Consider the following 18,520-nt stretch of genomic DNA (forward strand, 5'->3'; position numbering starts at 1 on the left):
CCCCCCCCCATCAACGGGTGAAAATCTCAACCCTCCGTATACATACCCTTCCCCCCACTTCTCACAAAGTTCAAAATTTTTAGATTCCATTATTTTATTTATCTAATTATTTGATGCCCCTCTTCGCCCCTATTTGACCCGCAGTATTCTCCTCCTACATATCTATTTGCGATAATATTGTTCACGTAGGGCAATTGGGTCAGTACAGAATTAAACTAATTTAAAAAAATGCCAATATGAACCTATTGGATAATCAATTTTCTCCCGCCACTGCTGCCGACTTTATCGGCCTGGGCGAGAAGTCGACACTGCCGCCATCCGGCGGCGTTCCCCCTACTGATTTATTTTCCCTTTCAATACGCAAACCATTATTTTCCTTAATTAATGGAAATTAATGTCATTAACGCTACTAAAATTCATTAATAATTCATAGATTTACATCCATAATCGTTCCAGATATCATTTACCCTTTTTTACACCAAAACAAGTAGCCACCTAACAGCCACCTAATTAGGTGGCTGTTAGGTGGCTGTTAGGTGGCTATTTGCTCCCTAGGGCACCTAACAGCCATCTAACAGCCACCTAACTTAAGTGGCTGCTTGCATCCCAGGGCATGGCTACAACAGAAGGACAAATTACTGGAGTGGGCAGGTTCCCGCGATCGAATACCAAAGAATCAAAAACGTATGTCAAGGGTCGAGAATGACCGTGTTGATAGGGCCATGTGGATTTGGTTCAGAGATAAACGTGCGGCCGGAGTACCGCTGACAGGACCGATGACTCAAGAAAAAGCACGTATTTTTTGTAATTTGAAAACCTCCCTCATAAGTCCAGTTTTCGAAACCTTTTAGTGTGTGTAAAGTGGTTGTTTTACGCACAATGTGCGTGAAATTCAGAGGTCGTGCGTAAAACTTCGCTTTACGCACTCGAAATTCACTTTACGCACGACTTACAACTTTACGCACACCTTGCACAAAAGCAACCACTTTACCCCCACTACGGTTCTGAACAGTGATCTCGGCAGGTACTATAAAAAGTAGGATGTGTTACGTGTGCGTGCGAAAAAGTGGTTCTTTACGCACTGGTAACACAATATACTATTTAACAGAGCATTTGGTGGTAATGAAACATTCGCAGCAAGCAAAGGATGGCTGAGGGCATGGAGGGAGAGGTACGGGATTCGGGGAGTAAAAATCAGTGGAGAAAAGTTGTCGGCCAATGCTGCAGCAGTTGATCCCTTCAAGGAAAAATTTTTGGACATCATAAAAAAGGAAAATTTGATAGTTGATCAAGTGTTCAACGAAGGTCAGCAAAACAGAAGTGGTGGAACTGAAGATGATGTAGACGGGGAGAAAGAAGACGAAAGGGCAGGAGCAGAGGAAGGAAAGGCAGATGACGACGAGTACAATGGAAACGTCGCTCGAGAAAGTCCATGTGCTCCAGGAAAACGCAGAGACTCTGGTGTTGAGCTTTGTTGCAAAGAGGGGGTGTATGACCTGGAAAATAATAATCTCCCAGAGGATCCTCTGAAAATGATGACTGCAAAAACACGAAAACATGAGGCATTCCGTTGTCTCACGTACGCGGTAAGGTATTTCGAGGAAAATTTTTATCCTGAAGACATCCTCACATCTTTGCGTGATATTGATAAAAAAATAAGAGAACACGACGCCGAATCTGCCTGTACTGAAAAATGAAAATCGTCCTATTCTTGGCATTGTAATTTGTCATGGGATATTGTTGATAAGTCCAAGTATTAATAGTTGTAAAAAAGTAGTCGAAACTTCAGTTTGTAAGACTGTTGTTATAGTCATTAACAGAATATCTATTGTTCCTCGGATACGTCTGTAGCAGGAGGCGTTTGAACTGCATAATAATAAAGTTGCAATAATTAAACCTTGAGTCATTTGAATTTTATAATCTTTTCATTGAAAAAAAAAGTTCTCTCGTTTTCCTTCTTCCCTCTCGATTCACCTCTCTTTTCATGCGACCTTTCTGCCATTTAATTGTTCATTGGATTAATTTTTCTCACTATGCTCCAAAACTCACTTATTTTTAGTTTTCGTTAATTTTTATTAAAGTTTCATATTTTTCTAAATTGATTAACTATGGGGTTATATTGACTCACTGTTGCCCGACGGTCGAAGACAGAGAGCAACATAATGCGTTCTCTCTCTGACCTCCCCACTACGCGCGCTTGGCCAATGAGAGCTCGGCCGGCTATTTTCGACTTCTCGGAATTCGTTCTCCGTCGAGTCGAAATTACAGGAGTCCTACTGTATTACATTTTTATCTCTGAGCCGAATTTGTGACTTTCAGGGATGAGTTGAATTCTACAAATTTGTGGCACTTCCGAGATAAACTTTGGAGTTTCACAAAGCTTTAGACGCATTATTTCGATTTTAGTTGTGATAATTATTCGAGTTTGTTCGGACTATAAATGAAAATTTATTATTGAACATGCTCCATATATATATATAGTCTCAACCCACCCATCCTCCTCCAAAAGAAATGAAATGAACGAATTTCTCATCAGGGAGATTTTTTTATCGAGTGAAATTTTACCATGTTGATTTCCTTACAGGGTGAAAAAGGCTCAGGCTCTGATCGCCTAGACGACCTCGAGAACAAAATTAACGAATTGAGAAACGAAAATGAACGTCTCAAAAACGCAGTATCTCGGTTCGAAGAACGCGAAGCAGACTACGAGGAAAAATTGGAACAGAAACTACATGAGATTGTTCAATTGAGCTCAGAAAATGAATTAGTGCGCCAGGATGCAGCTAGACAGGTAGCAAGGACAAAAGAGAGGTGTGAAACCATTCGTAGAACAATGCAAGATCAAATTACGGATATGGAGAAGCAGCTGGCGCAGTGTAGAGCAATTGCGAAGGCAGCACAAAAAGATAGAGACGAAGTAAGTATTCAAAAAAGTTTTACAACAAAAATAGAACAAGTGGAAAATTGCTCTTTTTTATCATTTGGTGTTTTTATCATTTTTATTAGTAGCTTTTTTATCATTTTTATTAGTAAATTACTAATTCGCTTCCAAATGGATGCGCCTTCTCAAATCAGGATGCTTGGGGACCTATGCCTTCATTACGTGATAAGAACGTTTGTTCTCTAGCAGAAATTTCATAGCGCAAAAATGTCGTGGCGTGAGTTGGGGTACGACATTCAATGTTATAGATATAAGCATTTGGCTCAATGTCGCAGAATTTCGATCAATTTCTGCTAGGGTTCTTAAAGTTATAACTTGAGAATTTACAAAATGAGCGGCACCATCTTCGAACTTGATCGAGATGATATTAAAAAGAATATTTTAAGCGGTAATGAAAACGATCATAACAGTCTTTTTTTCGTACTCGTAGCAAAATTGCAAATAATTTCTTCCCTTTGGAACCCGACCGTAATGGTTGGGTGAGTTAGATATTGCTCCGGCGAATCTCCGAGTGCCGCTGCATTTAGTGCGGTTAGTACTTGGATGGGTGACCGCTTAAGAGCACCCTCGTCCAAAAATTTCGGAACGTAGGCACGGTGTAGTAGCTTAATGTGCCCCTCTAGTCAGTGACCGAAGGGCTCATTAGAGCTCTGCACCATCGGCCGGTTGTATGACTGGGGTTTTCCATGGTTTCCCGTGCAGTCCTAACCCGAATGGGGTACAGTTAAGAGTAACACGGCCCATGGTAACGGAGATAAAAATCAAAAGAAAAAAGTGGGAGAGGCAAGACAGACGAATGGGGAGCCTATAAAACCGCAATGGTGGTAGGAAAGAAATGTGAATGAAAAAAAAAGATTCTTCCCTGTGGATTGGGGAGTTGAAAATAAAATCTTGAAAACCAAATCCCCGATTAACCCTTTGCTTCGTCTCACGTTGCCCCACTTTTTGCCGGTTTGTAGTAGTGTGTGTGCGCTAACGTGCTTCTCTTATGGCGCACTAATACTTGGGGAGCCCCCCGAGGCGATTCGAAACTTACGTGAAGCAATGAGTTAAATTCCAATTGGTACCAAACGATTGCACTAATTGAACTATACATTCCATCAAAGATAGCATCGAATTTGTTCAATTGATTATAGAGAAATCAAATCGGTCGCATACATTACCAGTTCCACACCAAATCTGAAGCCCAAAAAAATGCGACGTCAGGGATTATCTTATCAATGTTGGTATTGGAAATAGGATAATTTAAATAACCAAACCGGTAAACAAATAAAAAAAACTTTATTAATTACTTGGTGACGTGGACATAATAGGTCTTATTTATTCAATTCTGTTTAGACCCAAAAACCAAAAGCATAAACATCATAGCCCCCACTACTCAGAATTTTCGTCCATAAAAATGTTTTCCATACCCGTGTGTAAACATAGAGAGAAAAGTATAAGATTAATTTTTGCCTCGTATTATTTCAATCAAAAATTCAACACGCTCCTTCAAAAATTAATCGGCTCTATCACACAGTCACGTTCTTATTACAATCCATAACAATTCTCAATGAATATTTCGGCTCAAATCATCATCATACTAATTATACATGTTATTTTATAAGCGTATCAAACATCCATTCAATTAATCATTGATGTGCCTTCCTCACGTTTTCTTTCTCTGGGGCAAACTTACTATGGTCCAACATTTGTTGCGCAGGATTAAAGGAAAAACCCAAAAAAACCTTAATCAAAAATTATTAGGTGTGTGGCTTAATTTTTACAGATTTTTTCAAATATATTCGCGGTCTTTTCGGGTTTTGAAAGGATGGACAAAAGGTTTCAGAACACGGAACGACAAGTCTATGTAAGTTACATAACCTTTCAGAATAGCAGAGTTTACGATGGCAACTGATAAACACATTCGGCACTGCATTTTATACGAATTCCAACAAGCTGGACGATGTGCGTAAATTCGTCGATGACTTAATCGCCTGGAAGCCTGCAAATTTCTTTGGCGACGGCATTCGAATGTTACCTGAGAGATGGCGCAAGGTCATAGAAAACGATGGACAATATTTCCAAGATTAACTTCGTTGTTCTCAATTTTTTTTTATTAAATAAATTTACTGAAAAATCTGTAAAAATTGAGTGACACACCTAATACATACAATTCAATTACATATTTAGTAATAATACCACAAACAATTTCTGTGTTAGTCTATTAAATGCAAAATACAAATGCAAATATATTCTCCGTATCAGTCGATTATTCCAACCCTATTTGTCATCTCAGTGCGACAAATTTCACTGTTGGAAGTGGCTTAGTCAAAGCGTCCGCCAACTGCGTACATATTTTAGTATAATTAGACCTTCTGCAATTCGGTCTCTTGATAAATGATATTTAATATCAATATGTTTCGTTCTTTTGTAGTTCGTTGGATTATTTGCAATACTGATACAACCCATGTTATCTTCAAAAATTACTATTGGCCCCTCAATTTTAATACTATTCGCCAACGACCTAAATCACAATGCTTCCTTTACTGCTTCATAAACAGCGATATACTTTTCCTCTCAGTCTCATCACTTCCCCAATCTGAATCAACGTAATCACATAAAACATTCTCAGTCACCCCGGGTATAGGTCAATTTGAGATCAGGCGTACCCTTTAAATATTTCAGTACCCTTTTTAAACATTTCCGCAACTCCTCATTATTTTTATTTGAAAACCTACTCAAAATACTTATTGCAGCACCCAAATCTGGCCTTGTATAAACCATGATGTACATCAAACATCCAATTAAATTTCGACAGGGTACGCCTAAAGTCTCTCTTTTAGAGTTTTCTCAAAAATTTCGAACCAGCGCCGAGCTGCTTGCTTTAACCCGTTTAGAGCTTTATTTAGTCGACACGCCTGATTATCATCTGAAATAATTCCCTCTGATACCCTAATATAAATTTCTTCGTTTAATTCCCCATTTAAAAAGTCTGTTTTAACATACATATGCTCTATTAATAAATTATGCTCATTTGCAGAGGCAATCACGAACCGAAAACTTGCCATTCTCGCTACAGGAGCAAATGTTTCATTATAGTCAACCATGTATTCTTGAGTAAACCCTCTTGCAACTAAACGAGCTTTATACTTTAATGGGTTTCCAAACTCATCATTTTTGATCGTGAACACCCATTTACAATCAACAATGTTTACATTACCGGCTTTGGCACTAATGTGAAGTTTCATTCACGAGAAGAGAGCTCATTTCACCTTCGATAGCCCGTTCCCAATGATCTCTATCTTCTCTTTCTTCTCTACGCAAATGATTGCAGGATTTGACATACGACAGATTCACCGCGCAAGATATAATCATCAATACAATTTTCTTTATATGACACAGGGGCGAGATCTTTTATCCGATCACGTCTTCTAGGCTTTTCAATTTCATTATCAATAACAGATGAAGAGTTCTCAATACATTTTTCTAAACTCGTTGTTGCTTCACGCTCATTGTTTATTGTTGTAATTTTAGGTGATCCATCCTGATCATTATCATTATCCGACCTAACCATTTCTTTTTCTTCACCTGATTTTATGATATCAGGTGCACGAGACGCTACTGATTCCGACTTACTGTCAAGGAACTCAGTTTCTATCCGGATACCCCGACCTAAGGCCCCGTCATCCCCCTCCAGCCTTGTTACAGGCCTCGAGCGTAGGAAATTCGTATCGTTTACAATGATGTACCTCACAACAACATATTTCTCGGTTTCCACACCCCAAACTCTGTAGCCAATCGATTCGTACCCAACCAGAACTCCTTTCCAGGATTTTTCGTCGAACTTCGACTTTCTGATTTTTTGATGAACATATACTGTCGAACGGAATACCTTCAGATGTTTAATTTAAGGTTTCTTGTCATTCCACATTTCATACGGAGTTTTGTCCTCCTTCAGAGCTTTCGTTAGGGATATATTTATCAAATAAGTGGCGGTTGAAACTGCATCATCCCAGAAAACTTGCGACAACTTCGCACCGACTATCATAGACCTAGCCTTATAGTTATGGTTTGGACCATACGCTCTGAAACACCATTTGTTTGATGTGTCCGTGGAACCGTTAAATGCTAATTGATACCTTTTTTTTTTACAATACTCTTCCCCGTGTAGAAATCCCTCCGCTCAATCCCCGCTTGCTATACAGTCAAGCCGGGGCTAAGTGATCGGTTCGAGCGCGTGAGCGGAGGTTCAGCCGCATCGCCGCTTGCCTTTCTACACGGGTTCATCTCGTTCAATAGATATTCACGTCCATTATCGCTATATAAATTTACGGCTTTTAAATTAAAATGACTCACTCTTAGCAATAAAATCCTTACAGGCTAAGTATACCTCACATTTATATGCAAGAGGATCTGTAACACAATAATGGATTCTCCGATCAACAAACAATACAAAATAATTTGTACCATCTACCGTAGGAGGAGTAGAGTTCCATTCCCAAAGTGTGGCATTCTGTCGTCTTTTTCTCTCATTTCCTCACTCGCAACATGTAATACTTTGGCACTCGTGTCACTACTCTTAGCTCTCAATTTTATTTCATAGTCCAAAAAACGTGTTTTGACATATTCAAGTATCAACTGATCTTCACTGATTGTCTCAAGTGCAATAATTACTCCTTCATAAGACTCGTTAACAACAAAAGTAATACTTTGTCCGCTTCATCAACTCTACCACCTGCACCAATGAATTCTGTAATTAGATCATCAAATTCCGTAAGATGAGTGATCAACGGTGTATCCCCCTGGAGTTTTAATGAGTGTAGCCTTTTCCGCACAGAATGTTGTCTGGGGAGACTTTTACGTTGATAGACCTTGTCCAGACTTTCAAAGATTGCTTTTGTTATGAGACCAAGCTTTGCAAAATTCAGATATACAGTCGAGAACTAAAGTTCGTGAATAGCCTGAACTTGCATTCTATGTATTCTGTTTACGAACTTTAGTGCTCGACTGTACATCATCAAGATGTTGAACAACCGCTTTTTCTGCAATACATCCAGCTTTGTTCCATTTCCTCGTCATACCGATTTCATAATTTGAGTCAATGACTTCGATTACATCAAGTCCCATAAGTAATTCTCGGATTCTAAACTTCCACACACTGTATTTCTCGCCATTAAATAGCTGGAACTCCCTACTGAGTTTTACTTCTGCCATCACTGCACTCTCAACTAAACTGTCACTTAGAATTATATGTTTGAACTTCTATTTCACCTATTTACACTACATACACAAAAACTGCTAAAAACTAGTTCGCGCACGGCGTTCTCTGGGCCCATAACCTATTGTAAATGAGATGATTTGAATAACCAAACTGGTAAATGAGTAAAAAAACCTTTATTAATTAGACTTTACTTAATACACTCGGAGGACTCATTCGCTCTTTATCAATTCTTCTGAGGAACTGAACAAAATGACAAAGGGATACAACGCCCTGGGCCTCTGATGACGTGGACTGTGACGTAATTTCCTGAGGTTCACGGAACCCTCGATCCACTACGTAGCCCTTCGACGTACGACAACCCTGAAACAACAAATAAGTCGAGCGCCAGGTCGTTATTACCAGAACGACCACTGGAATGAAACGAATAGCCAAAAACAAAATTTCCAGAATAATCCCAAGCTTCGAAACGGTCTCCTGCTAACTCCGACCGAAGAACGGCGTGAAGCGTAGATTAAAGTATGACTAGGTATTGACCAAATAAATAAAGTTAACTCAAGATTGCGGGGGAAAAATCACAATATTTAATCAGACTTAGATGACTCGATACACATACAACAAATCAATTTCTTTGGAAAACCCCCTTTGGTTGTTTCGATCGATCAACGATCATGAGGCTTCGATAGTTACTGATTCTACAATTGTCCAAGGAATAAAGAATTCTGATAGGAAAATAAAGAAGTAATATACTTAGTCAATTTAGTCAAAAGAGATTCCGATAGTTAAATTGAAAGATCTAACCACCCCAAAAGTCAAGAATAAACAATGTCAAAGAGAGAAAATAAAACCAGAATCAAAATATCGTCAACAATAATCATGTAGATTGAACAACACTGAACGATCGAAGCCCAAGAATTTGTCTACGTGACAAGTAAAGCTGGCTGTCCGAAACAAATACGAAAACTCAAGACAACGGGTCAGCGAAACGAAGCAAGGTCACGAGACACAAAAGACCTACGGTCAATGTCCTTCACTGAATATTAACCGACAGAGAAAGCGTTCTTCTAACACAAATTAATTTAGACGCAACACTAACTCATTTTCAACAACCAAAATATTCATAAAATAATCGTTACTCGCAATATGAAATCCGAGAGCCCGAAACTCTACGAAATGACTCCATGTCGCCAGACAACCGAAATCGAATGATCAAACACAATGATTCCAATTACGCACGAGAGAGAGACGAAAGAGACCCACTAATCAATTACTGATCAGAGTGATTAGGACTCTATCCGGCAATCATTTCGAAACTCTAAAAGTCCCACGGGACTAAGACGCACTGAACATCTATTCAAAATTCTAAAATTGGCCAGAGTCCTACTCACGACAAATTCACACAAATGCGTCATACAGAGTCGTACTCATCACGCTCACCCAGCAGTCCACCTCGATGTCTCCGGAAAACGTCTCAAAAACTCCTCAAATCCGAGTCCTCGGGACCTTCCTCCGGACAAATTCACTCGGGGCTTCCTCCACAGGTCTGATTCTGCTTCCAGAGCGCCTTCAGGCTCCCCAAAACTCCAAAATTAACGCAATCGAACTTCACAAATTGCTCAAACACAATGGATGGCGAAACCACCAAACGGGAAGTGAGGTTCATTTTCCCAGCGACACCACGCTGGACCGTGAAAACGCGGCAACGACGCTCATTGGCTGCTCGTTCCGTTCACACCTCCAATCCGTTTCCAAACAACTAGACTCTGTCGCTCACATGGCCGAACCAAGTCCGTCGGCGCATGCGCAGTGACTTCTCAGACGTTATTTAATAAAAACAATTTATCCCAGAGTATCAATTAAATCCAAATGTTCTCTGACCTCCTTCCAAATCATTCTCCAGACCATTTTGTCACCAAAGGACGATTCAACTCAACCTCCTTCTGATCTCGGTGAAATCCTTCACTTCCCCTTCCACATTGAACCAGCCGGGCTCCTACGTCACGTTTCTCCTAGAGTTGCCCGAGAGCTGGCGACCTCTGGCAATCCAAAGACAGATAAGTACTGCCGAGGACAGATAAGTACTACCGAGACCCATAAGGCTCTCATCACGAACTCGAAGTGTCCCGAAGTCCCTCGACGATTCCCGGAGACATTGCCACCTCAGTCCCACGATGTCGGCGCCAGATCCGATTCAAACAATACAGAAGGCAATATAAAACAAATAATTAACAAAATATACTGAACCTCTCTCGTGACTCTCGCTGCCGGTTGGTGACTTCCCGTCTGGTGATTTTAAATTCGAAACCCACACGCGAAACGGTCGAATAAAGAAATACCATTTGTGACGGAAAATAACACGTCACAGGACATAATAGGTCCTATTCATTCAACTCTATTTAGACGCAAAACCCAAAAGCATAAACATCATAGTCCACACTACTCAGAATTTTCGTCCATAAAAATGTTGTTCATATCCGTGTGTAAACATAGAAAGAAAAATATAAGTTTAATTTTTGCCTCGTAGTATTTCAACCAGAAATTCAACAATTCATCTGAAAAGTTGAGCATCAGACGAAAATTTTGAAAACAAAATGTTCAAAAAATATTGCTAATTACTGAAGTCATGATTTTGAGAAAATTTTCACTTTTTTCGGTGTTTTTTTTTATATTGTGACGGAATTTTGGGAACATTCTGCCACCTGTAAGTGAGTTCACTGCACGGAGAGAAAATCAACGGATTTTGATCGAGTAATTGTGTAAAGAGTGAGTAGCTAATAAGTAAGTCTTAGTAATAAGAGAGAGAGTCGTGATTTGTCTTCGCAAAATTAGCATCCCTATCGTAGGGAGATGCAATAACCTTGTTCTAACTTGTAAGGAATTCTGGGAAATTCCTTGCGCCAGTCAGAGACAACCGAGAACTTCAAATGGTCGTGATTTCGTCAGACATCCAGAGCCTTAGTTTTAATAAATTTTTACTAGAATCAATACAAGATAATTGTCAATGGATTAATTTAGCGTCTGTAGATGCAAGGTTAATCAGATCGCGTACGGTTAATGTCCGTTAATTTTATGTAGTTATAAACTTGAGTTATTTTGGTTTTGTTACAATAGGATTTTTGTTAGGATTTCATTCGTTGTGTCGTTCGCGCGTTGGGAATTTCATATTTAACTATACGGGACCGATACGATTCTCGCGGCATAGGCCGAAATATTAACGTGCTGCCCGATTATTGTCTGAGGATTCTTTCCATTCTTTTGATACTCTGCAGACGTGTGTAGATGCAGTTGAAATACTGCCGCTCAATTATAGTGGATTCATTGGCAAGAGATAGGTTAGTTTTTGAGTTTCCGTGGAAGGTCACACGAGCAATAATGGCCATTGCACTCGTGTGAATTGCCAAGACCATTTACGTTTAGGAATAATGTTTTTTTGTTTCGTCTAGATGTTTAAATTGTCTTTTGCGCTTTCACCTAGTGATTGCTTTATGCATCTTTATTCCAAGAATCCTTAAGAATACGGCTTCAGAGAAAACATGATTATTAATAGAATTTATCTTGCCGAATAACCGCCTTGATATTCTATTTAGTTTTAGATTTGTCATGAACCGAGCGCTACGTATTGTCGAGTTTATTATTATTATTATTTCTTTTCTCTACGCCTAGCGCTGAACAGTTGCTACGTCTTAGCCTGTGATCTCCCTACGTATCATCACATGACGAGTATAGTGTTCTCGTTCTATCTTAAGCATTAGGCTTTCGCTCTCTTTCCATTTCACACCTTTTGGAAACCTATAAATTCGGGAGTTTTTCGCGTGCAGATTATCTTTTGCGTTTATCACTAACTCGATCACTTCGACCTACCCTTTGGTCTGCGGTCGAATGTGTATAGAATAATAAGACTTTCCGTGGCTTACGAACTTTTATCAGTTCAGTTTAGTCGTCAGTCGTCAGTCAGTCAGTTAGACTCAGATAGTACACAGTCGTTCAGGACACAGTCGTTCAGTCGTCTGTCATTGCAGTTCGCTACCAGTTGTAGCCGATGGCCGCCTTTCATACTCATACCTTGCCTCTGGCCAATGCTCACAGTGAGCCTACCGTTGCATCTAGTCTGATGCTTTCGCTCAAGCGAGTTATCTCGTCATTGCGAGTGTTGACAGCGTATGCTTTTGTTAAAGCGAATCCCAGTTTATTTTGATAGGAATTCGAGTACCTTTTCGATACGGATAATGCGCCACGCCGCGCCTTCTATGGTTTCCTTTCGGGTTTCTTAATAATGTTTAATTAGGAAGAATTGTTTATGTCGACTTTGGCCGAGTTACCGTGAGTTTAGTTTTCCGGTATTATTTTCTTTGCGTCTACCCCTGCATTCTTGGTCATTTTATAGACATAGCAATTTAGGAAATTCATTTCATTTTTTGGCTCGATGTCTGGTTCTTTCCCTATTCAGCATTTACTGAGCCAATTAGGTTCTTTTTAATTTTTGTTGTAATTATCAATTTTTTTGTTTTATATTTCTGTCGCTCAAGATGAATTGTGTTTTTTGTGATTATTTTCCCATGGCTTTATTGTGAATTTTACAATTGCGTTTTCTGTCAAATTAGAGACAATATAGACCTCTGCATTTCAGCCTTAGTTGTCGGTTTTCGTGTTTCCTTTTTTTTCGAATAAGAGTCGAGTGACCCGTTTTCCATGTGACCCTACCCCTCTCTCCACAACCGATCCCCTGAGCAGCGCGAGCTACCTTTCACCTTTCCCTTGGCCCTTTAGTTTTAAGTGTTCTACGTTTTGAGTTTTGGTTCTTCATTGGGTTTCCGCTTCGAAGTAATTTTTTGGTTCCCGTCGAGACAAAGAACAACTGGCGCCCAATCACCGAGTTATCTTCAGTATCTGACTTCGCCAAGGAAAAAGGACGAGTGAACGTCCATTTTTGTCCCAGCAAAAATAGGCCACGTTACAAGTTCTAGCTCTTGGACTACGTCTTTCATGAACATTACAACATCAGCTCCGCGGAAACATCAAAATTCAATCCAAATGAAAATGGGGAAAAATAATTAAGATTGTCGATCCCCATTAAAAACGAGTAAAATTGAAATCATTCCATTTCGAGTAAAAATAATTTAGTTATTCATTTAAATTTTCAGTTAACATTCAGTTATCATCCGATTTAGGGGAACTAAGCTTATGGTTACGGTTACAGTTACGGTTCAGAGTACATTTACGGTCATTCGTTCTTACTGTTTCATTTATTTAATTTTTATTCACGCGAATTCTGAGTGGGACGAGTATCTACAGTGGTTCGTGGTCGATAAACTGAGCCTCCCGGTGAGATCTCGTTGATCTCGTTGGGTGTACGTTACTGATCTCCGAGGTTAAGCTGAAATGCTCATCCTTCCTGGCTTATGCGTTTCGCGGGGTTATTAGAATCACTCGTACAGTTGAAAGGCCATGTAGAGGAAACTCACCCACTCATCTACATTGATCGCCATGGGTTACTTACGGTTATGTTTCTACGGTTTCGTTTATTGTCATCCTGCAATAACTCCCGGAAGAGTGACCGTAGATAAAAGTGCACTCATTCAGGTGAAAAGTACATTCGCGTTACGAAAAGGCGAACAACTGTCCATCTTTCCCTATTTTTAGGTTTTTTCGGTTAAAAATAACAGTTTCCGGTGAACATTCATTTATAGTACTTTCTCGCTTGTTAAGGATGTTCGACACCCTTGTAGCCAAAATTGACGTTGTTTTCATTTTTCTGGCAAATTATCGATGGGAGTGACGTGAAAAAATATAACGATTTTGTGGTTTGTCATTCTTTAATGGCCCACGAAGTTGCGTAGTGGTGCGATAATTTTCATGCGTTTTTTCTACAGTTTTAAAAGTTTAGAGAAAACGCAGGAAAATGTTCGCACCACCTTAAAATTTCGTCAGTCATTAAATAATGACAAAACGCAAAAACGTTATATTTTTTCACGTCAATTCCATCATAAGTTTGCCAGAGAAATTAAAAAAACGTGAATTTTGGCAGAAAGGGTGTAGAACATCCTTAAGATAATACTGCCACAAGAATAGAAGCATTTTAATTGAACATATCAGGACTAAATGAACCATTTAGTCAAAACCGAGATTCCATATATCTGAATTGAAATTCGCGCGCGCTAGTCTTCACGTAAAACCACCAGCGAAAGCTAGACGGCGCGCCCGTCGCGCCACTCAGCTGCGAACCGCCGGTCGGTTTACAGATAGCAGTTCAACAATAGCCGTGGACTTGGCGCCAAGCCACCATAGTGATCGGACGTACAATGCGTGTCTCAATCCAGCATTTTCTGCTTTAATGTTTTCTTATTAGTAGAGAAGTATAGTTTTCAGTCAGGAACTCAACAGAGATTATGTTTTGATGATTGAAACCTTCAAGAATACGAAAAGCTGCTCTCCGAGGGAAACTATTACTGTGAGCCAAGTCGTCAACCACCATAACCTCTGTCATAAGAAACGCAAACGCATTCGTAGCTGCGCCACGTACCAGCCTAACCTCGTCGTCATCCAGTTACAAAGTCAATGAGACTTTGACAAGTATGGACAACGACAACGAAACTTCCACACCCACCATGACAAACAATATCAATAATAATTACTACAAACCGATCAATCACATCAATGACTCTGAAGCAATTAATGGATCGTCTCTCCGATCCCCCATCACCCACAACAACCCTTACCTACTCCAAGGCTCCCCCTCTCCAACAGCGTCTCAACTTACTATTGACTATAATTATCCCATTGTTTCTCCAGAAAGTACAGCTCTCTTCTATGCAGCCAGACGTGCAGAGTACATCACTCATAGTCTTGCAAACCAACTACCTCTCGCTCACCTCGTCAACCCCTCACTCAACACCTTAAAACACTTTGCCAACTCATCGCCCCAAAAGTCAATCTCTTCCCCTTTAATTGAACCGCTCGATGATTATCTAATGATCATTAACCAACAATCCTCTCACAAAAATGTTTTCGGCAAGAAATCCATCCAAACTGAAGGCGATGATATTGATCCTAACCTCTCAACTCCCCATCAACAAAAACACTCCTTTACCCGAACACACAACGGAGGAAACCTCCCCACCTTCGCAATCGCAACCACGACCTCATCCCACCATACCAGAAAATCTCAGATCTAATCGCATCCCCCCCCATTCCACCAACAGAACTTTCGAGGTTTTCTTTCAAACAGACTATTCACCCAATGCCAAACCCCTCTACGGCATCCATCTTGCCAAAATAATCTATAAAATTCTGAAAGCAGTCAAACTGGGCGATACATTTGCAAAAACAAGAAAAACGGGTTTCTCCATCATCGTTCCCTTCTACACATCCAAACAGGCCCATACAGTAATGGATCATCCAGCCCTCAAAACCCATAATATCATCGCATACATCCCAGAATTCAACCTTTCGCGTCTAAACCTCTTCAAAGGTGTCCCCCTGCACATTACCCTTGAAGGACTCAAAAATGACCTCATCAGCAGTGTCCCGTTCACGGAAATACAACAATGCAACCGATTTCTCAAAAAACCCAATGGCGAGAGACAGATGAGCCAACCAACAACCATCAAAATCAAATTCAAAGGCCAAATACTCCCCTCAAAGGTCTCCCTATACAACGCAAGATTTGAAGTAAATCCCCGTGTATCACAGGTGAAAAGATGTTCCAACTGTCTTTGTTTTGGATACTCCAAAAAGCACTGCCGAAGCCCTCAAACCTGTAACCACTGTTCCAAAAACGACCACATCGATTCCCCCTGCCCAAGATCCAACCAAAGTTCCCACTGTATTGACTGTCTGGGAGAACACAACTCAACAAGCAATGAATATTCCAATCTTATCTTTTAACGACAAACCCATCAATATGCTGCAGCAAATGGGATCTCTTATGTAGAAGCCAGACACACTACATCAACAATCCTCATGCCCTCCTCATACCTCTTCTCCTCCTCCTCCCCTCTTTATACCTGATGATTCTTCCTCCCCCCCTCGCCATCTACTCCCCCTCTCTCCCGTTCTCCATCCAAAACCGTCTCTCGCAAGCCCGGGCCACAACGCCCCTCCCCCCATTCAGCAATCTACACCTCACCCCCCCCCTTACTCAATCCCTCCCCCCTGACCACCAATACCTCCCAACCTCTCCGCTACTATCCATCTCGGTCAATCCCCGCAACCCAGAAACCCTTCAAACCACAGCCCATACCGACAAAGCCTCCCGACCACAGATATCTGCTGAGCTCTCTCATCGGCAACAGTTACTTCAATCAGACCTCTTAAATCAGCCACAAATCAATCAATAACCCCCCTCTCCGACCCACAACCCACCGGCTATACACCCCCAAAACCTCCATCTCATAATGAACCAAATTAGAACATTCCTAGACATCTTCCTCACCAAGCTCACCTCTTTAGTGGAAAGCTTTGGCCTATCTGACTAACTATCAAATCTCCAATCTATTCAACTCCATTCAAACCCCGTCCCCTCCGCAACCCACTCAACCCATCCAGAAATGCATCCAAACTATCCCCCTTCCGACGCCCGCCACTGCCCCCACTATCTCCACCTCAACGCCACCCCTAAACATCAACCTCTCCTAACTCTGCAACCACCCCTACCAACATCCTGTAACGTGGCCAATTTTTACTGGGGATAAAAATAAACGTGATCTCGCCCATTTCTCTTGGTAATGTCAGAAAACTGAAAACTCGATGATTGTGGGTGCCAGTTGTTCTTTGTCTCGGCGGAGATAACAAACCGAAATTAGGTCGAAGCGGAAAAATACACGAAAACGCAAGATTCAAAAAACCCAAAAGACTTAAACTTGAAGGGCCAAGGGAAAGGTGACAAGGTGCTCGCACTGCTCAGGGGGTCGGTTGTGGAGAGAGGAGTAGGTTGAGGTGAAAACAGGTTATCGGGCTCTTATTCTGAACAAAAGGAAACACATAACTGAAGTTTAATGATTAAATGTAGAGTTTTATATTGTCTTAAAAGTTTACAGAAACGATATCCTCAAATCTTGAAAGAGTACAAAAAAGAACATTATAGGTACTGTTATGTCAAAGTTAGGTAAAGAAATTATAAAAATTGAATTTAACCCTGACATAAACTGAATCCCTGATGATGAATCGAATCAAAGAGAAAAGAAAATTATTGACTACTAGAAATTCCCGGTAAACTTGAAAAATTATTAAAAGGAAGAGAAAAAAAACTATTCACTCACCGCCAAGAATAAATAAACAAAGGAATATTTTCAGGGAAGAGAAAAGGTTTTAAAAATGAAAAGAATTTAGTTTTTACTAAAATGATTCTTACGAATCTGTATTTTAGAAATGAGTTCAAAATTTGATGGAAATTACATTTTTTTTTTAAGAACTTACAGTAACTGCAAACACTGCTAATCCAAATTGGTTAAAATGCCGCACACACTAAATCCACTCTAACAACTTGCTTCTTCACACAAACTGATTTTACAATTAAACAAATTTAAGCAAAACTAAAAGTATAATTCGAAAAAAACACTTTAAAACAAAATTTTAATTTTAAATGAATAAAAGTCCAAAAGACTTATAAAAGAATCATACAAGATTCTGGACAAAAGAATCAAAGATTCTTCAAAGAAATCGCCCAATGGGTCGATATTAAAATTCCACTTTGGGAATTGTAAAGGAACTAACTAGACACCCCGAAGTGCAGATAGTTTTATCAACTACACTAAGGGTGTGCCCTTGCACTCATTTGGAGGGAAGACTCAAGGGACCAATTACGTTTGGCCTTGGCCCGGAGTTTTCCCTCTCCACACACATGAGTCCCAATGTTTCAGAGGTACTCCACCCTCTTCCACATTAGCACTGGAAAATTACGTTGAGTTGTGGGCGGACTTTTCCAACCCCAACTAACCAATGAGAATCGTTTCAGGAGTCCCATATTGTCCCTCCACGATCTCGTCATTAATTGAATTAATTAAAATTATTCTAATTTAAATCTATAACATTATTTACTTAAAGTTTTCAAACGTTTGAAAAAGTTCAATTAATCTTATTGAATAATTATTATTTGACAATACAAAATTCTCTCAATTGAGAATTTTGGAAAATCAAATATTCACATTAAACGTGAATAAGATGTTTCGAAAAAGAAATAGTTTGAATGAACGATATTTGAGAGAATTGAGAAATTAAAACATTTGATTTTATCAAAACTGGTAATTAAAAATAATTCTCTTTTTAATGAGAAAGACTTTATTCAAAATTTACTAAAAATAATTATTCTCAATTAACTCAAATGTCAAGTGAATTTTAACTTAACATATTTCGCTACAATTATTTAAAGAGACGAAAAGAAT

At 39.8% G+C, this 18,520-nt stretch overlaps 1 protein-coding gene across 1 annotated transcript in view; it reads left to right on the forward strand.

Annotated features, from left to right (window-relative positions):
- Window positions 1–1,108: 1,108 nt before the first annotated feature.
- The window catches only part of LOC107046635, a gene marked incomplete at its 5' end in the record, with an annotated part of 28,532 nt that continues 11,120 nt past the window's right edge, over window positions 1,109–18,520 (forward strand). The window contains 2 exons of the mRNA XM_015269293.1: window positions 1,109–1,586; window positions 2,585–2,917. Of these exons, the coding sequence (XP_015124779.1) occupies window positions 1,109–1,586; window positions 2,585–2,917 (811 nt within the window). The remainder of the gene's footprint in view (window positions 1,587–2,584; window positions 2,918–18,520) is intronic.

The sequence above is a fragment of the Diachasma alloeum genome, unplaced genomic scaffold, assembly GCF_001412515.2.
Source record: "Diachasma alloeum isolate Michigan unplaced genomic scaffold, Dall2.0 Dall_scaffold_01635, whole genome shotgun sequence".
NCBI lineage: Eukaryota > Metazoa > Arthropoda > Insecta > Hymenoptera > Braconidae > Diachasma > Diachasma alloeum.